We start from the raw sequence: 18162 nt of genomic DNA, 5'->3' as shown, positions 1-18162 counted from the left end.
ATATTTTACATAAATACTGTTATGTAAAATCTTTGGGTTGCTGCTGTTGTTGTTGTTGTTTTCTGTCATTTTTTTCTGTTGAAATGTTGTATCTGAAGGAATAGCAATCTGGACTAAATGAGAAAATGCTACTGATCTTGGTTTATAAATGTAGGTCAAACCCTCCTATCACAAATACCAATTCAATGAAAATCTGCCTAATTAAAAGATTCCCAAGATTCAGCTGATGACCGACTTACTTCAAAATGTTCTCACTATAATAAATATCAAATAAACACTAAAAAATTGGATATTTCCTAGTATTTGTTTTATTTAAATATATCCTGTATTAAACATTATTATTATTATTTTATTATTTTTTTTTTTTTGAGTTGGAGTCTTACTCTGTCGCCCAGACTGGAGTGCAGTGGCCGCTCCTGGCCACCACAGCCTCGACCAGCTGCTGGGCTCCGGCGATCCTTCCGCCTCAGCCTTCCAAGTAGCCAGAATTACAGGCATGCGCTACCACGCCCGGCTGATTTTTTGATTTATTGTAGAGATGAGGTCTCGCTGCCCAGGCAGGTCTCGAACCCGCGGGCTCAGGCAATCCACTCACCTCAGCCTCCCAAAGGCACGGGATTACAGGCTGAGCCACCAAGCCCGGCTAAACATTATTTTTAATTAACAAATAGTAACTTGAGAATAATGATTACCTGGCTCTTGCTTTCAGAATGATTTTATTTAATTGAGTTGGGGTCTTACTCTGTCACCCAGGTTGGAGTGCAGTGGCACAATTACAGCTCACTGCAGTCTTGACCTCTTGGGCTCAGGTATCCTTCTGCCTCAGCCTCCTGAGCAGTTGGGGACTACCAGCATGCACCTCCACAACTGGCTAATTTTTGTATTTTTTGTAGAGTTAAGTTGTCCAGGCTAGTCTCAAATTCCTGGGCTCAAGTGATCCTCCCACCTCGGCTTCCCAAAGTGCTGAGATTACAGGCATGAGCCAGTGAGCCTGGCCTCAGGATGACTTTAAAATGCTAAACCATCTCAGTTGACTCATTCCTAATTTATAAAATTCATAAACTTTAGACCCAACAATATACACAGTGATTAAAAACAAGAGTTAGAGGTGTCTAATGTATTTGTAGTTTAGGATTTTTTTCTAATTATAAAGACCCAGAAGAGAAATAATTTTTTTAATGTTTAAAAATTACTGTCAAAGGGAAACTTTTCTACTAATTGTGTGAAACCCGTATTTTATATTATATATAAGTGGGTCTGGAAAAAAAAAGGAATTTTTTTTTGGAGGGTGAGTCTATTGCAGTAGAGACTTCCCCAGCTAGGTAAGTATTCTAGGAACCCATCAGCATAGGTGTACCAGCTAGTGTTGTTGTGAGAGGCTGTGTTCCGCTTCAGTGAATTTTTTGGAGATTCTTTCAACATGTTTGCTCATTTCATGATAAGTGATTTACACAAACAACTGCCCACAGACTGCTGAATGTTCAGCAGTTTTTGACCAAAAACAGCATATGACCCCTGAGCCCCACTCTCCCCTATTCATCTGGTCTCTCCCCCAACTGACTTTTTTAAGTTTCCCCAGATGAAAAAAGTCCTCAATGAGAAATGTTTTGCCAATGTGGAAGAGGTGAAACAAAAAATGGCAGAAGTACTAAAAGGCATCAAAATTGACATATTCAAAAACGACTTTGAGCAGTGGAAAAAGCATCTCAGAAAGTGTATTGCATCAAACAGAGAGTACTTTGAAGGTGAGTGAAGTTTAAATATGTAAGGATAAATACACAATTTTTTAATAAATAAATTCGGGGGGGGTGGGTCCCCTCCTCATATAGTTACTTCATGATATGAGAAAAGAGGCAGAGCCTTCAGATTTTCATAAATATCTATCTGGTGTGGTTCCCATTAGAAATGACAGTGGCTTTTTCCCCCTGCTGATAGCGCTCTTGCAAACTTGGTGAATGTTCTTAAAACCTGCTGGACTTTCTGTAAGAAATGTGGCAAGCACCAACCCCAAAAAGTGACATAGTACAAGAAGGCCAAGGATTCTCTGTATGCCCAGGGAAAGCGGTGTTATGGCAGGAAGCAAAGTGGCTATCATGGGCAGACTAAGCTGATTTTCCAGACAGACTAAAACTACAAAGAAGATTGTGCTGAGGCTTGAAAGCATGGCTACTAAGAGATGCAAGTATTTGAAATGGGAAGAGCTAAGAAGAGGCCAAGGGCCAAATGATCCAGTTCTAAATGTCATATTTTGTTTAATTATGAAGAGAGTAAAATCTTTTTTTTAGAGTAAAATCTTGAGGTTATGTTCACTTCAAAAAAAAAAAAAAGAAATGAGAGTGAATCTAGAAGTTGTTCTGCTTTTCCTGAATAACAAATCAGAAATGATCAGATCTCTTATGCAGAGAACTCCCCAACTTTTAGAGACAAAAAAAGATGTTGAACTAATATGAAACTAGCGTGAAAGTCAAAAATACTGATTAAAAAATTATTTCATTATTTAGGGTCAGCAGAGACCAAAACAGCAATATTAGGAGCAGACCATACTTATAATAGCTATCCTTAGTAAGGTAGGAGCCAGTTGGGAGATACTAAAAGGATGGATAGACATTTTCTCTGCTGAGGAAGAAGGCTGTGTATTTTTAAAAACTGTGTTTAAAAGTATAATTCTATGTTTAAAAAATGAAAAATATGTATTACTTTCAAAATACAAGCCAGAGAAGGTAAACAAAATCTTCTTGGCTGGTAAGGACATGTACTATCTTCTGCACATGAATAATTTTTCATTAGAGAGTACACTAGTTGCATAATCTCCAGACAAATATTATGTTTTTATATTATTAAAAAGGGTCATAGGTTTACTGAGTACAGAGACTCTGAACTATATAACATGAAACGTATCAGATGCTGCTGGGAGTTTAAAAACAAATGCATATGATAAAATAGTTTCAGTTTGCCAGTCACTAAAAATCATCTTGTCTTTTTGTTTTCTCAAGTTAAAAATAATAGCCTGTTTAAATTACAGTTTATAGTTTTCCCTTACTACTTCTTGAACATTTGATGATGGGCAAGGTGTCTAAAATGGGAAACTGGAAGTTGTTTTGCTTTTCCTAGTAACAAATCAGATCTGTTACACAGGGAATTCCCCGACTTTTAGAGACAAAAAAGATGTTGAACTGATGTGAAACTGGTATAAAAGCCAAAAGCAGCAGTTCCACCTGACTAGCAATTATTTAAAAATTCTTTTTGAGGATATTTTCCGTATATGGAAACATTTAATATTTAGCCCCTTTAACAACACACAAAAAAAGAATCAAACTTAAATGCTGTTCAAAATTTCAATCCTCTGTTTTGAAGAATGTTGGATCAGAGGCTGTACCTCTTTAACTTTATGCCATCTCTAGAAGAAAACTGTGTGTATATATATATATGTTTGGGTGTTTGGGTAAGGGCAGTGAGAGAACTTCCCTGACTTTAATTCTGAAGTGCACACAGAAACTTTCCAGCATTTTTACTGTGAAGGTCCAACCAAGCATTTCCACCTTTAAGAGAAATCTGAAGCCTACAAGGTTCTCAGGCTCTGTGAGGTTGATGGTCCCACAAGATTTGACTGGAATTTAAGTAGCAGGCATAGGAGATTCAGATTCAACGGCCTGTCAATTTCCTCCCTTTATAGACTCAGCTTTTATCCCTCCTGCAATTTTGCTTTCCTGTGTTCCCACGATGAATCAATTTTGGACCCACACAGTTTCTTAAGCTTTTAACTGTTTTCTTTGCCCCTCTTATTAAGTTCTTAATCTTATTTGATAGGTACTCCAACGTGTTGCTGATAAATACTGGTTTTGGAGTCAGAGAGACCCGAGCTTGAATCAAGACTCTGCTGTTTACTAGTTGAGTGATGCTGGGCATGCCACTTCTCTTCTATGTATCTCAGTTTCCTCACATGTAAAATGCAGATAGCAATACCCACCTTTTAGGGCGGCTGAGGATCAGCCAGTTACAAGCAACCATCAGAAGGCATATGAGCACAAGAACACTACCACAAAACTAGTTGTTAAAGAGCATACTAATTGGTTGGGCATGAGAGAAAAGAAACTAGGCTAAGGGAAATCTTAGGAGAAGAATCTTTGTTTTATAACCAGTTCCTAGTGTCAGCAGCCTCCACATTAGTCTTGCCTATCGTTCACTCTCTCAGACACTGAAGACATGTGCAATATCATGGAACATGAGTGGTATATGAAAATCAACATTCTATCATAGTCTAAAGCCATTTGGACTCTGAAAGTTAGTTACAGTAAGCTGATGCTATTGAAGGGATCCACAGCCACTGACCACAAAAATTGGGAAGAAGCCTCTTATTAAGCCATCCCATGTTTTGGTTTCCTGTAATTCAAGTTCTCAATTTTTCTCCCACTCTGACCTCTAAAAGGCAGAGATGAGGGGTGGTGGAATGAGGGTGGGAAGGGTGGAGGGCAGCTGTTAGGAGTGAGACAAGAAAAAAGTAATACCTCACCCTAGAGAAGAAATGGAAAAACAGAAAGGAGAAAAGGGGATGGGCACTAAACATAATTGTTGACTGCTCACCACATTGCTCTGGGAGCTATGGTTACAGTGGTGAACAGATGTTAACAACGGGCTCTTTACTAAGTACGATAAGAGGAAAAGAAGCAAAGGGAAACACTAAAGGAAGTAAAGGGGTTCGGGTTTGAGGACCTCAATCAGTAGCCACCAAAAACTAACCAACAGTTACTGGAGACAAAGCATCTGAGGCTGTTTGAAACAAAGAAAAGTACCAGTCTACAGGTTGAAGAAACACTCCTGAAGTTCAATGATGGTGACATACACATTGGAGCCTTTCTTGGTGCTCTCACAAAAAATAACTTATGAATGAAATAACTTCACAACATTCTTTTGGTATTCTGGTAACTAAACATCTCTGGCTGAGGTCCTAGACCAACATGCCATATACTTAAATTCCACTACATGGTGATTTACCCTGTGAGAAAGACATTGAAAACAGATACAAAATAACTGAAAAGAAACACACTAGTCTTATTCAGGCTTTCTGCAGATTTTCTCCTCACAACTCCCTTGATGGCCTTCTTCTTACTCTGTATATACCATAGAACACAATCTAGTTCCCTAAGAAGAAACTGGTATATTACCTACTACCTAATATGCCCATTAGGGCTTCTCATTGCTTACTATTGGTAGCAGTTCTTGCTTTTGTCAGTTTCCTACAAGAGGAAGACACTAAACTAGATGCAAACGCTGATATGTAAATCACTTCAACAGAGATGTTCACTAGAGGAAATGAAGAAAAATCTCTAATGTCTCTACCTAGGCCAGAACAAACACCTCTATATAGCTGACTGTCAATGGTCTGGAGTTAATTCTTTGGTTTTTAAGCACGAAATTTCCTGATGATACCTGGTAACTGAGGAGTAAGTTTCCAAGTGTCTATAACTCCTTTCTCATTTTTGTTTTTCTATTACTCGCAGATAGACATGCAAAATAGGCAAAGGCACACTCTATCTCATGTACACACATACACAAATATACACACAGAACTTGCATATAACTGAAGTTTAATGTATATAGTTTCATGGCCATGTGGGAGCTTTTTCCTTGAAACATAGTATTGGCCCATAAAACACAGAAAAGTCAGCAACTAAATATAGTCACAGAAATTAAGAAAAGCCCTGTAAGATACAGTGATAAGGACTCTCTACTGTTAAGCAGTTTACGAGTGATAGTTAAAAGCTAAAAGACAGAAATTGCTTTTACTTAAGACTATGTTAAGTATCATGAAGCATAACCTCTTGCAGAGAAGCTAACAGGGTCTTTACATGCAAAATTTGTTTCCCCTACTGATTCCCATATGCTATTAAATGCCTTTGTTCTAAACCTAACCCCCCAAGTTAAATACATACACATTCTTCACCTTCGATACAGCCATGAACATACATAAATAAAAATCGCTGCTTACTCGGAGTGTCTTGGCAGTCGGGGAAGGAGATGCTGGGGGAGAATCAGACTGAGATTTCCTATTCCGAGTGAATTCTTTACTTCGGGTGTATAAAGAGGACATGGTTCCTCAAGATGTAGATAGATACTCAACCACTGGATTCTTCACACAAAGCTGGGAAATTGCCCCTGTAGGTTACCCTCAAAGAATCTCTCCTTTTAAGTTGATGCAAGATGACTTTGGATAGAACTAAATAAAGGATAAAAGCAGCCCTGTAAATTATAGTCTTGAATTCTGAGCCAGTCCCCAGTTACACAGAGTCTGAGAGGCGTGTTCCATCAATATTTTTCAATTCAGCTTCAAACACAACTGCTCAGGACTGGTAGCTTACCGTAGAAGGTATTGTGCTGAGCAACACTTTTTACGCCTAGATTGAATCCTTGGTTCTCCCAAAAGGACTCTTCTTACTGAGGCTTGCTCTCCAATAAAGCCTGAGTCTAGGTTCCCGATGACGTCTGCTTAAATCCCAGAAAAAAGACGACCTTGGATCCTGCCGGAGATGAGTGTGGGAACAACTACCGTCGCTTTATCCAGAGGGAAGAAAATATAAATCCTCTGGACATAATGCTGTTTTCCCTTAGCTTGATACCACTGGGCTGTAAGGGGTTTGGAACTGCTGTGATAAGTTCAGGTTAAACAACTTAAAAAAACAAAAAAACTATAAATAAGGAACCAAGAGTTTGAGAGGGAAGCAGTCTGAAGTTGAGTTTCCTTAAGTCCTCCCAGACGAAGCAGCTTTTACATATAAACACAGTCATACACACATCTTTTCCCCTCCCCTCTTCTATTTTCTGACATTCCAAATCCCTATTCGCTCAGCAAGGAATGCTGGAGAGGAGCCAAGGGCAAAGATTCACTTTCAACTCAGAATTCGGGCTGCCACTTGCAGTAGGAAAAGAAAAGCTTCCAGCTTCTAGGAATAAAGAGAGGTTCTTTGGGGGCATGCTCAGGGGCAAATCCCACCAACCTTCCAGTGTCCACTGCCTCAGAGTAGGCAGCAGTCTTCAAGGCTGATTTCTCTGAACATGATGAGAATGGGGAATTTTCAACTTTGGATCTCTTAAGTAATGAAGTCCAGACAGAAACGTTAGTCAAAGCACCTTTAAGCCTTTTATGATCAATTTTAATGAGATCATTCCTGCTGCACCATGAGGAAGCCCAGCAAACTGGAACTTTGGTTCACTGCAAAGAAAGCTCTATGTGCACTGAAGATTTGCTGGCTGAACCTCTAAGTATAAAAGCCTACCAGAGTTTCCTAAGATGCTACAATCAGAAAAAAAGACAATTAAAAAGGGTTATAAAGGGGGAAAAAAAGAAGGGTCAGAAATTAAGAGAGAAAACAGAGACAGCAGTGGAATTGTAAGACTACAGGACTCAATAGTGCAGGGGAAATTACCATCATACTAAGTAAGCTATCACAGAAACAAAACACTGAATACCACATGTTCTTACTCATAAGTGGGCCATGAACACTAGTCACATTAGCACAGGGTGGGATGGGCAGTTGTAGGTTATTGCTAGGGGTGGGAGGGAAGGAGGAGGATACAGGGGGATATGACAACACAAAGGATACCTGGCCCACTACCAGGGGAGTGAGGGACAATTAGAAGCTCAAATTTCACCTGTATGCAGCCTACTTATGTAGTTAATCCTCACTTATACCCTACACAACTCTATAATAAGTAACAACTCACTTCTCTCTGGGCTCTTGGGAACTCTATACTGCCTTCCCATTTTCCACATGAAGTTTATATTCTTCCTTTCAAACTTTCCAAGCATGCTCTTCTTTCCCCTCTAACATCTTGCTATCGTCTTGATTCCTTAAACCAATTCTATGAAATTAAGTCAAGTGAAGTGATCATTACTTGGAGGGTTGGCCTGAGCAATACAGTTTAAAAAGAATCTATAAAGGGTTCCTGATTCATTCCCAATCAAAAAAAAATTCTTAAGAAGACTGATCAATTCTGTCATATATCAGAATTATATACAGTGAGTTAGGCCGGACGTGGTATAATTCCAGCAATTTGGGAGGCAGGGGTGAGAGGATTACCTTAGCCCAGGGGTTAAAGATAAGCCTAGACTACCTGGCAAGACTTCATCTCTACAAAAAAATTTTTAAAAAATTAGGCATGGACATGTACCTGCAATCCCAGCTACTTGAAAGACTGAGGCAGAAGGATCTTCAAGATAAGCCTAGACTACCTGGCAAGACCTCATCTCTACAAAAAATTTTTTAAAAAATTAGGCATGGACATGTACCTGCAATCCCAGCTACTTGAAAGACTGAGGCCACAGTAGCTGTGAGTATGCCACTGCACTCCAGCCTGGGCAACAGAGGGAGATTTCAACTCAAAAAAAAAAAAAAAGAATTATATATAATGTGCCTACAAGGCCAATTACCTTTTTGAATTCAGATCTATGAATCTTTTATTATGGATATAGTTAATACTATCTGATAAGAGTGAGTCTTTCTCTAGTAGACCTCTTCACTGAAAGACTATTGACATAAACCTAAAAACTAACATTCCCACAGAAATCATGACTGACTAGGGAAGGATTAGTAATACCTTTTTGGATATGTTGAATGAAAGTCACCAGGTTACATTATTCTTAAAGGCCAGCAAGAACAATTCTGATCAGACATAGTTTCTTGACCTGTTTCCCTAAGGGGCTCATAGTAATTTCACACTGTGGTAACTGAAGTGGGAATGTAAACTTCTTTTTCTCCAAACTGGCCTCGGTGCCTCTTTTTACTTCTAACTTATGCCCACTTCTAGGAAGTACTAACAATGGTAAATGTTTTTATATCTTACAGCGTTTTAACATATATTATCTCACCTGATCTTCTCAGCCATGCTGAAAAGTACATTACTACAGTCATATACTGCATAACTAATGTTTCAGTCAACAACAGACCAAATATGTAATAGTGATCCCATAAGACTATACTAGAGCTGAAAAATTCCTGTCATCTAGTAGTTATTCTACTATACTTTTTATCATTTAAATCTTAGAGTGTACTCCATACACACACACACACACACACACACACACACACACACTCTGGGGGTGCCAAAAAATGTATACACATTTTAAGAGATGCTATCTATGCATTACTTTTAGTTTGCCATAAACAAAAGTGTCTGGACGCTGATGGTAACCACTTTGAGCACCTCTTGTAATTGCAGAAGTCAAACAACTTGCTTTCATCTTTTGTTATTGGTATATATTGAGTATTACAATTTTAATATATTTTTTTCCTTTCTTAAAAAATGTATACACTTTTTTTTGGCACCCTCTGTATATATATGTCTTACATATATGTATGTAAAAGTTAACTGTAAGATAGCCTCAGGCAGGTTGCTCAGGAGATATTCCAGAGGAAGGCACTGTTATCATAGGAGATGATATTGCCCTGAAGAACTTCCAATGGGACAAGATGTGAAGGTGAAAGACAGTAATACTGATGATCCTGACCCTCTGTAGGCCTAGTCTAATACGTGTATGACCTAGTTATTTTTTTAAGTTTAAAAAATAAAAAATGAAAAGGTTACAAAAAATAAGGATATAAAGAAAAATATTTTTGTACAGTTGTACAATGTGTTTCTGTTTTAAGTCAAGTGTTACTGCAAAAGTCAAAGTTAGAAGTTTAAAAAGTTTATACTAATAAAGTAATAAAGTTATAATAAGTTAGGGTTAATTTATTATTGATGAAAGAAAAATATTTTTTACTTCAGTGTAACCTAAGTATACAGTGTTTATAGTCCACGGTCATGTACAATACTGTCCTAAGCCTTTATATTCACTCACCACTTGCTCACTGACTCACTCATTCAAAGCAACTTCTAGTCCTATGAGCTGTTAAGTGTCCAATACAAGTAAATCATTTATCTTTTATACAGTATTTTTACTGTAACTTTTCTGTGATCAGATACACATTACTTACCATTGTATTCTAATTGCCTACAATATTCAGTACAGTAACATGATGTTTATAACCTAGGAGAAAGAGGGTATACCATATAGCCCAGGTGTGTAGTAGCTACACCATCCGGGTTTGTGGAAGTACGCTTTGTAATGTTTGTCCAAGAACAAAATCTCCCAGTGATGTATTTCTCAAAACATATCCCTGTAGTTAAGCAACTCATGACTGTATCATTATCCTAAAGATGACACAAGTTCTGAAAGGTTAAGTAACTTGATCACAGACATATAGCCAGTAAGAGGTGAGCAAAACACAACTGTCTGAAGAATAAGCTTTAGTTGATTAAAGTAAAGTGATAGCAGATCTGAAAATATCTACTAATTCAAATCCTTCAAGAAAATTCTGGGTATTTGGTGCACTCAAAGAACACATGAGATATACAGAAATAGAGATAAATTATCCAGAAAGTTGAATCTGAACTCTTTTTTTCTTCACTTGTTCTTCTGTTTATTTAATTTTTTTCAACCCAGTCAACAAGCATTTATTAGTTCTTTCTGACTCAAAAGACATTAACTCCCTGGGGAAAATAAGCACTATTTTTAGTTCTTGGCCACAGTCTTTTGTCTTTCAGTTATAAAGAGAATCTAGTTTATAGGTAGTACACATCTCTAGTATCATTCCCAAATTAAGAATCTAGATATTAAAACAATCTGAATTTTTCTCCATACTGGTCTATCACAAATTAAGACATTCTGGCCGAGGGCATACACACTACCATTCACAGGGCTGCCTAATCATGCAAGTTTCTGCTCAAAGATAACCAGCATGGAGAAGTATCTGAGAGTAAAAAAAAAAAAAAAAGAATTGTACACATCTTTATAATAAAAAATAAAATAAAATCCCATGCAAACAATAAAAAATAAAAAAGAATGTTCTCAAATACAAAAATAAATTCTCTTCTTTGCTTCCCTAGGAGGGAGTTCACCAATTGATGACAATCAATTCTTTCTCAAATTAAGGTTTGGTAACCAAAGAACCTGGCAAAAGAACAACTCAGAGACAGACTTCTACAGAGTGAGCTTTGCAAACATCCACTTGCTTAGAAAATAATTTATTCCAGATAAGCAGCATAGAATGTTGAGTTCATCTATTTTATTTCATCTAAGTGAAACAGAGGGAGGAAAAAAAGTCCATAAACTTTAGGGGGTTTATTTGTTATAACCAAATTTAAGAGTTCCAGGTAGTCAGCTCAACAGAGGCTCCACCAAATATAAGAACTATCAAAGAAACTACATGTGTTTATTTTGAGATGGCACACAGAAAATGTGTGAAGAAGCCAATAAAATACCTCATGACATGAATCCAATAATCATCACCTCTCATTGACTCAACTCTCTCAAAAGTTAGTAGAAGAAATTAATGAACTAGTTGAATAATTTCTATCTCTTCCTCTTTATTTTTTAAATTAAAAAAAGTAAATGCCATGGTTTAAGAGTGATGGGCTGGGTGCAGTGGCTTATGCCTATAATTCTAGCACTTTGGGAGACCAAGGCAGAAGGATCACTGAAGCCTAGGAGTTCAAGACCAGACTGGGCAACATAGTGACCCCATTTCTAAACAAAAAAGAAAGAAAAGAAACTCAGTATGACCAGGTGCAGTGGTCACACCTGTAATTCCAGCACTCTGGGAGGTTAATGCAGGAGGATCACTTGAGCCCAGGAGTTTGAGACCAGCCCAAGTAACATAGTGAGACCTCATCTCTCTTTAAACAAACAAAAAGAGTAATGATATTTGGGAAAATGTCTGCCCAACCCCCCACCCCCACCACCCATGAGTTAACAATATACCACCACGCTATACATGTGATTTGGGAAGAGTGTGTATTTGCAGTCAGATATCCTGAGTTGAAGTTCCGTGTACTGCTTAACTGTGATTTGATCAACTTCTTTAACCTCACTGAATCTTATTGGGTTCCTTAATGCCTACCTGTAGAGTTATTATTATATGGTTTAGGCCTAGCATTTGGTCACGCTCAATACATGAGAGTTATCACAGAAAGTGCTTGGTCAATATGCAGATGAATTTATAAAATATATGTAAGAATCTAAAAATCTGAAGCAAAGAGCTTAAATATCAGTTTTTACACTGTATGTATTCATTTTCCTTTGTGGTTATAGAAAAGGTTACTGCAAGGGATGATAGAATCTCCTTGCCAAACACTTTAAGAAAACTTATCTTCCTTCCTATCTTATTTCTGGAAGGTAGAGCCCTGGTGTAAAGAAAGGGTACAGTGGTGAGGCAGTAACCTGGTTTAGTTAGAGATCCACTTTATACATGGGAATTAAGCAAATAAGTAAACATATTGATAATGACAACTAGGTTTCTCATTGTTGGAGAAGACAGATATAAATGAAGAAAAAAGGAAAACTAGAGTGAATCCTGTGGTGATATGTAGGCATTGAAGGTATCAGTATGAACTCATGATTTTCAATATACATAAATAACTAAAAATGTAAATATATGTGTATATGTAACATCTTTAATAAATGCACTTCAACACCTGCCCCCCACAGCTAGGCTCACTGAGAGGATCTGGGTAAAGCAGCACTCCAGTAGCATTTAGCACACTGAGTACTCAGATCATTGTTTCTAAATGCCACTTTCCACTATAAGAAACAGGGCTCCCTGGAGAGATGGCTAATTCCAGAATTGGGGTACTGAAAGAAAATGAGCCTGGGTTTCTTGGGTCAGAAGGTAAGAAAGCACTTACACAACACTTACATGGCATGGAAAAAGTACACAGAAGCCTGCTTAAAAAGCCAAGTGACACTGGGCTCGGTGGCTCAGCCTGTAATCCGTGCTTTGGGAGGCCGAGGTGAGTGAATTGCCTGAGCCTGTGGGTTCAAGACCCGCCTGGGCAACTTGGTGAGACCTCATCTCTACAATAAATCAAAAAAATTAGCCAGTCGTGATAGCGCACATCTGTCTGTAGTTCCAGCTACTTGGAAGGCTGAGGCAGAAGGATCGCAGGTTGACGCTGCGGTGGCCGGGAGCATGCCACTGCACTCCAGTCTGGGCGACAGAGTGAGATTCCAACTCAAAAAAAAAAAAAAAAAAGCCAAGTGACATGAGCATCAGAATAAATAATAATAGTAATAAATTATAAACCACTGAATAAAATAGTAGCCTAGTATACACTGACATAAATGAATGGAAAAATCAGTGGGGAGGAGAAAAAGTTCTTCCTTACAGTAGTATGCATACCAATAAACGTAGAAGGAGTAATGAAGTTAGAAAAATCAATACTTGGCAGCCATCACTGTAAAATCAAAATTTTACAAGAAAGGAATATTAGTGAATGCCAAAAATAATGGGCAAAAGTAGATGAGAAACTGAATTTTACGTCTTCTCAAAAGTATTCCCTTATAAAATATAAGGAGTTATGCTATGGAGAAAACTGATAAACATCATCTCAATCCAGTGATCAAAGACAACAAAGTCTCCAGCCTAGGTAATACAGCAAAGTACTGTCTCTACAAAAATTTAAAAAATAGCTGGGCGTAGTGGTGTATGCGTGTAGTCCCAACTACTCAGGAGACTGAGGCGGAAGGATTACTTAAACCCAGGAGATAGAGGCTGCGGTGAGCCATGACTGTGCCACTGCACTCCAGACTGAGCAACAAAGCGAGACCCCAACTCAATATAAAAATTAAAAAAGACAACATTATTAGTAATGCGATGAACTGATGGCACAAAATGAGAAGAGCACAGTATCACTTTTGCAATACTGTGGCCCAAAATGCATAAACTCGGTCTAATCATGAAGAAACACTGGACAAACCAAAACTGAGTAACATACATGACTGGCTTACTATCTTCAAAAGTATCAATTTGGTCAAAAAAGTCAAGGAAAGACTTACTAGAGAGACATAAATATTGGGTGTAAAATCATGATCCTGGATTGGATCTTTTTGCTAACAAAGGACTTTATGAGGACAACTGGTAAAACCTGAAATGGGGTCTCTGGGTGAATGGTATATAGTAATTCTCTGACCTATTCTTGAAATGTTTCTGTAAGTTGGGCTCGGCGGCTCAGCCTGTAATCCCGTGCTTTGGGAGGCTGAGGCGAATGGACTGCCTGAGCCCAAGGGTTCGAGACCCGCCTGGGCAACTTGGCGAGACCTCATCTCTACAATAAATCAAAAAATTAGCCGGGTGTGATATCGCGTGCCTGTAGTTCCAGCTACTTGGAAGGCTGAGGCGGAAGGATTGCTGGAGCCCACCAGGTCGAGGCTGCGGTGGCCGGGGGTATGCCACGGCACTCCAGTCTGGGCGACAGAGTGAGATTCCAACTCAAAAAAAAAAGAAATGTTTCTGTAAGTTAAAAAAAAACAAAACAAAACTCATTCTTCTCACTAGAGTGGGAAAGAGGGACAAAGAGGTGACTTTTTTTAAACTTCTGAGAACTTCTAGAAGCTAGCCTTTCATTACAAAGGATTCTACAACTATATGTTCACCAAAAAATTAGATTTGCTAAATGGCAGCAGGCAGACACTTGGGCTGAAGATACAGTGACTGAAGGCTGAGACACATTAATAGGTCATGAGTCAATTTAGTGGCCACAACCAGATAAATAAAAAGTGAAAACTACAGAATAGCAAATGTTGAAGTGTATTACACATAGTAAAGCAAGGTATGTTTTCATGAAACTGTGCTTCTGTTATACATAATGTGCGCACACGCACACACGCGCGCACACACACACACACACACACAAACAAACAAACACATATACTAAATCACAGTGTAATATATTAAGTCACAGTATAATATGTACTACCTACTATGAGTCACAGTCAAAAGTTTGAAAGCCAATGGTAAGTGTTCATAAGATGTTCATAAGACCAAAGAGTACAAATCCTGGGCGGGCAAGAGCAAGAACAGTTTCTACTCTGCCATGATAGAAGGATAGTCATCTCATTCCTGAGCTACCAAACTATCAAAGGATATGTGTTTAAAACTAAGTTTGATCCGATATTATACTGCTTGATCAGTAAAATCTGAAAATGCTACAAAAGGTCACTGCTGATAAAATAAACTTTGGGATTCAGTGGACAAACAACACTATAAGCCAGGAGAGAATGATTTTTTAAATTATGGTTGATAAAATTCCAAGAATTTCCCAGTGTCAGGGTGTCAGAGTTTCAACCATGCAAACAGACTACTCAAAAGAGTCCTACAAATACCTTGTGTGGTCTATGGCATGAATGGAGATTCCTTGAATATCACACTCAAGGGCTTTAACTAGAGAAATGAAACCAGTATTTACTATAATCTCAAGAAAAGAATGTTGAAATTCCAACTCATTTTTCCCAAATGAAGAACAAGATTCTCCTTTTTCCCCAATAAACTGACAATTCAAGATCAAGCATTCACTATCATATGAAGAGAGAAATGGTGGCAGCTGCCTCCCCCTTTAGAACTTGCAAACATATGGCATTTTGGGCATCAAACGTGATATAATTATTAAGCTCACAGAAAAAAATATCTTCGTTATTCTGCTTGCTGTATTTGCCAATCAACAGAGACTACTAGCCTGCAGAAGAGGTCCTGATATTTACCCAGAGCAGACGAGAGTAATAAAAAAATTTTTTTAAACTTCATTTTGAGTAGGGCAAGAATTGCAGAGTATAAGGAAAGACAGAATGTGACAGCACAGTTGAAATTAGAAAATAAAATATTTTCTCTTTGGTTCAGAGCCAAACTGATTTTTCAGATTCAGTCCTGGCTGGGCATGGTGGCTCACACCTGTAACCCCAGTACCTTGGGAAGTACAGGCAAGAGGACTGCCTGAGCCCAGGGGTTCCAGACCAGTCTGGGCAATTTGGTGAGATCATTAGCCAGGCATGGTGGCACATGCCTGTAGTTCCAGCCACTTGGAAGGCTGAGGCAGAAGGATCACCAGCCAGGTTGAGGCTGTGGTAGCTGTGAGCATGCCATCATACTCCAACCTGGGCGACAGAGTGAAACTCTGACTCAATCAATCAATCAATCAATCAATTCAGTCCTCAGAGTATACAAATAGAAATCTTTGTGCATAGGAAGGGAGTAGCCTACATTGACAAAACTATATACCAACTACAAACAATTACTAAAAATAACTGTCATAACTCTATTACTTTGTAAAACCTAGAGAGGGTTGAATTTATCATGCTACAATTTTTGAAATCTAAGTCTCTTGAAATTGGTTACTTTTAAAATTAAGGTTATCAATCTCACATAGTCCCTATCTATACCTGTCAGGCTTTTTTACTACAAAAAAGAAAATAGGACAGCAGAATAAAATTCTAGAATACTCCTAGCTAAGGAGATCAGAAAAGAACCTCTCCATTGGCATTTGTGGGAATTAAGCCTGAGCTCTGAGATGTTTCAGTTAATAAATGTTGAATAACTTTAGCTAGAAACTTTAGGCCTAGATTTTTCTGAAGTGTCTTCAAATAATTTATAACTGCAATATATAAGAATCTATTTCTGACACAGTGACAAAATAATTCTTTACCATCACCTATTTAATCAAATATAGCAAAAGTGTGGGAAAGTTCCTTTTGGAAGGTGAGCATGGCTTTCAAACCACAAAGTCCTTCAAGTGCCAAAGGAGATCATCAACAGCTTAGTAGACATTATCTAGTCTTTCAAAAAAATTTCTGCTTCTTCACACAAATCGAATTTTTGGTAGTTTGGTTTATAAACTTCTGAGTAGCTATAATACATAGTATTTTAGTTCAGATTTAGGGAAGAAGGTGATGAGTCAAGTATTACTGGTTAAGAACTGTAGTTTAAGATCTCTGTTCCTCCTTTAGGAACACAGCAATACTTTTCAAGCCTATTTATGAATATAAGGTCCAAAGAAAATACTTTTATTTGTCATTATCAACTGATACTTTTTGTCAATTAACTAACAACTATTAAGTCCTTATTCCATGCAAAGTTCTATTAAATGAATATATAAAGTTCTCTAAGATAGGATTCCTGTCTTTTAAAGGTATTACAAAGCTGGGCTCGGTGGCTCAGCCTGTAATCCCATGCCTTGGGAGGCTGAGGTGAGTGAATTGCCTGAGCCCACGGGTTCGAGACCTGCCTGGGCAACTTGGCAAGACCTCATCTCTACAATAAATCAAAAACTCAGCCAGGCATAGTAGCGCATGCCTGTAATTCCAGCTACTTGGAAGGCTGAAGCGGAAGGATCGCCGGAGCCCAGCAGCTCGAGGCTGTGGTGACTGGGAGCAGCCACTACACTCCAGTCTGGGAGACAGAGTGAGACTCCAACTCAAAAAAAATAAAAGTATTACAGAAAATCCCAAGACTTACACAACTGCGAAGCAAGGTCACCATATAGCTAAAATTAGTATCAGTCATACTCTTTCACGTTTTTAATAAATAATTTCTGATCTCACAATAAACAAAAAATTTCTGATCTCATAAAAAATGTTTTTAAAGGAGACCATTAGTAGCACACAGGCAATCAGAAGATAGAATTCATAACAGTTTCTATGCATTTATACTTGTGTTTTATTATTGGGTACCAAGAGGAGCCACAAACATATTTGGGGAAGGAAGAGGAATAAGAAATTGTGAAGGAGCTAGGAGGTCCTGTGTCGCTTATTTCCCCTTCTCCTTCAATTTTTCCATCTTTATCCTCTGCTTTAATTTATGCAATATAAAATCCTCCTCCTTTTTTGGAGATGGAGAAGATCAATGATGATAACTCATATATATCGATAACTCCTGCACAGATGCTCCTGAGTTACGGAGACATATGCCACTGCACTCCAGTCTGGGCGACAGAGTGAGACTCCAACTCAAAAAAAAAAAAAAAAAAAAGAATTTGTCCTACTCAGGGTAGGAGCATTATATTTGAGGGTGAAACAACATCTTATAAACTCCCAGACTTGAGGGTAACAGATTATTTCTGGAGGTTTCAGCAATGGAATGTAACATTGTAAGTAGGTTGGATATGCCAGACAGTCCAAAGCAGTCTTCGCTCTTACATCCAGGTGGGAAACTCACTCGTCCTTGCTGTTCTGGACCTGAGGAGACTGAGTTTCTAGTGAGACCAGAGACCAGGAATGGATGCATACAGGCTGCTCATTGAATGGGAATACTATTGGGAACAATGGAAGTCTTCAGAGTTGCACAGTTCTGAGATGGGCTC

General features: G+C 38.3%; 1 protein-coding gene across 1 annotated transcript in view; it reads right to left on the bottom strand.

Moving 5' to 3' along the window:
* The window catches only part of LOC103249491 (protein phosphatase 1 regulatory subunit 12B-like), a 45910-nt gene extending 39796 nt beyond the window's left edge, over nucleotides 1–6114 (bottom strand). Inside the window, exon 1 of the mRNA XM_008048120.1 lies at nucleotides 5987–6114. Coding sequence (XP_008046311.1) covers nucleotides 5987–6088 — 102 coding nt within the window. The 5' untranslated portion in view covers nucleotides 6089–6114. The remainder of the gene's footprint in view (nucleotides 1–5986) is intronic.
* Between the last annotated feature and the right edge of the window lie 12048 nt (nucleotides 6115–18162).

Source organism: Carlito syrichta, unplaced genomic scaffold (assembly GCF_000164805.1).
Source record: "Carlito syrichta isolate Samal-C Ts95f unplaced genomic scaffold, Tarsius_syrichta-2.0.1 Scaffold120546, whole genome shotgun sequence".
NCBI lineage: Eukaryota > Metazoa > Chordata > Mammalia > Primates > Tarsiidae > Carlito > Carlito syrichta.
Note: the sequence above shows the minus strand (reverse complement) of the source record. Positions and strands in the feature narration are given on the sequence as shown.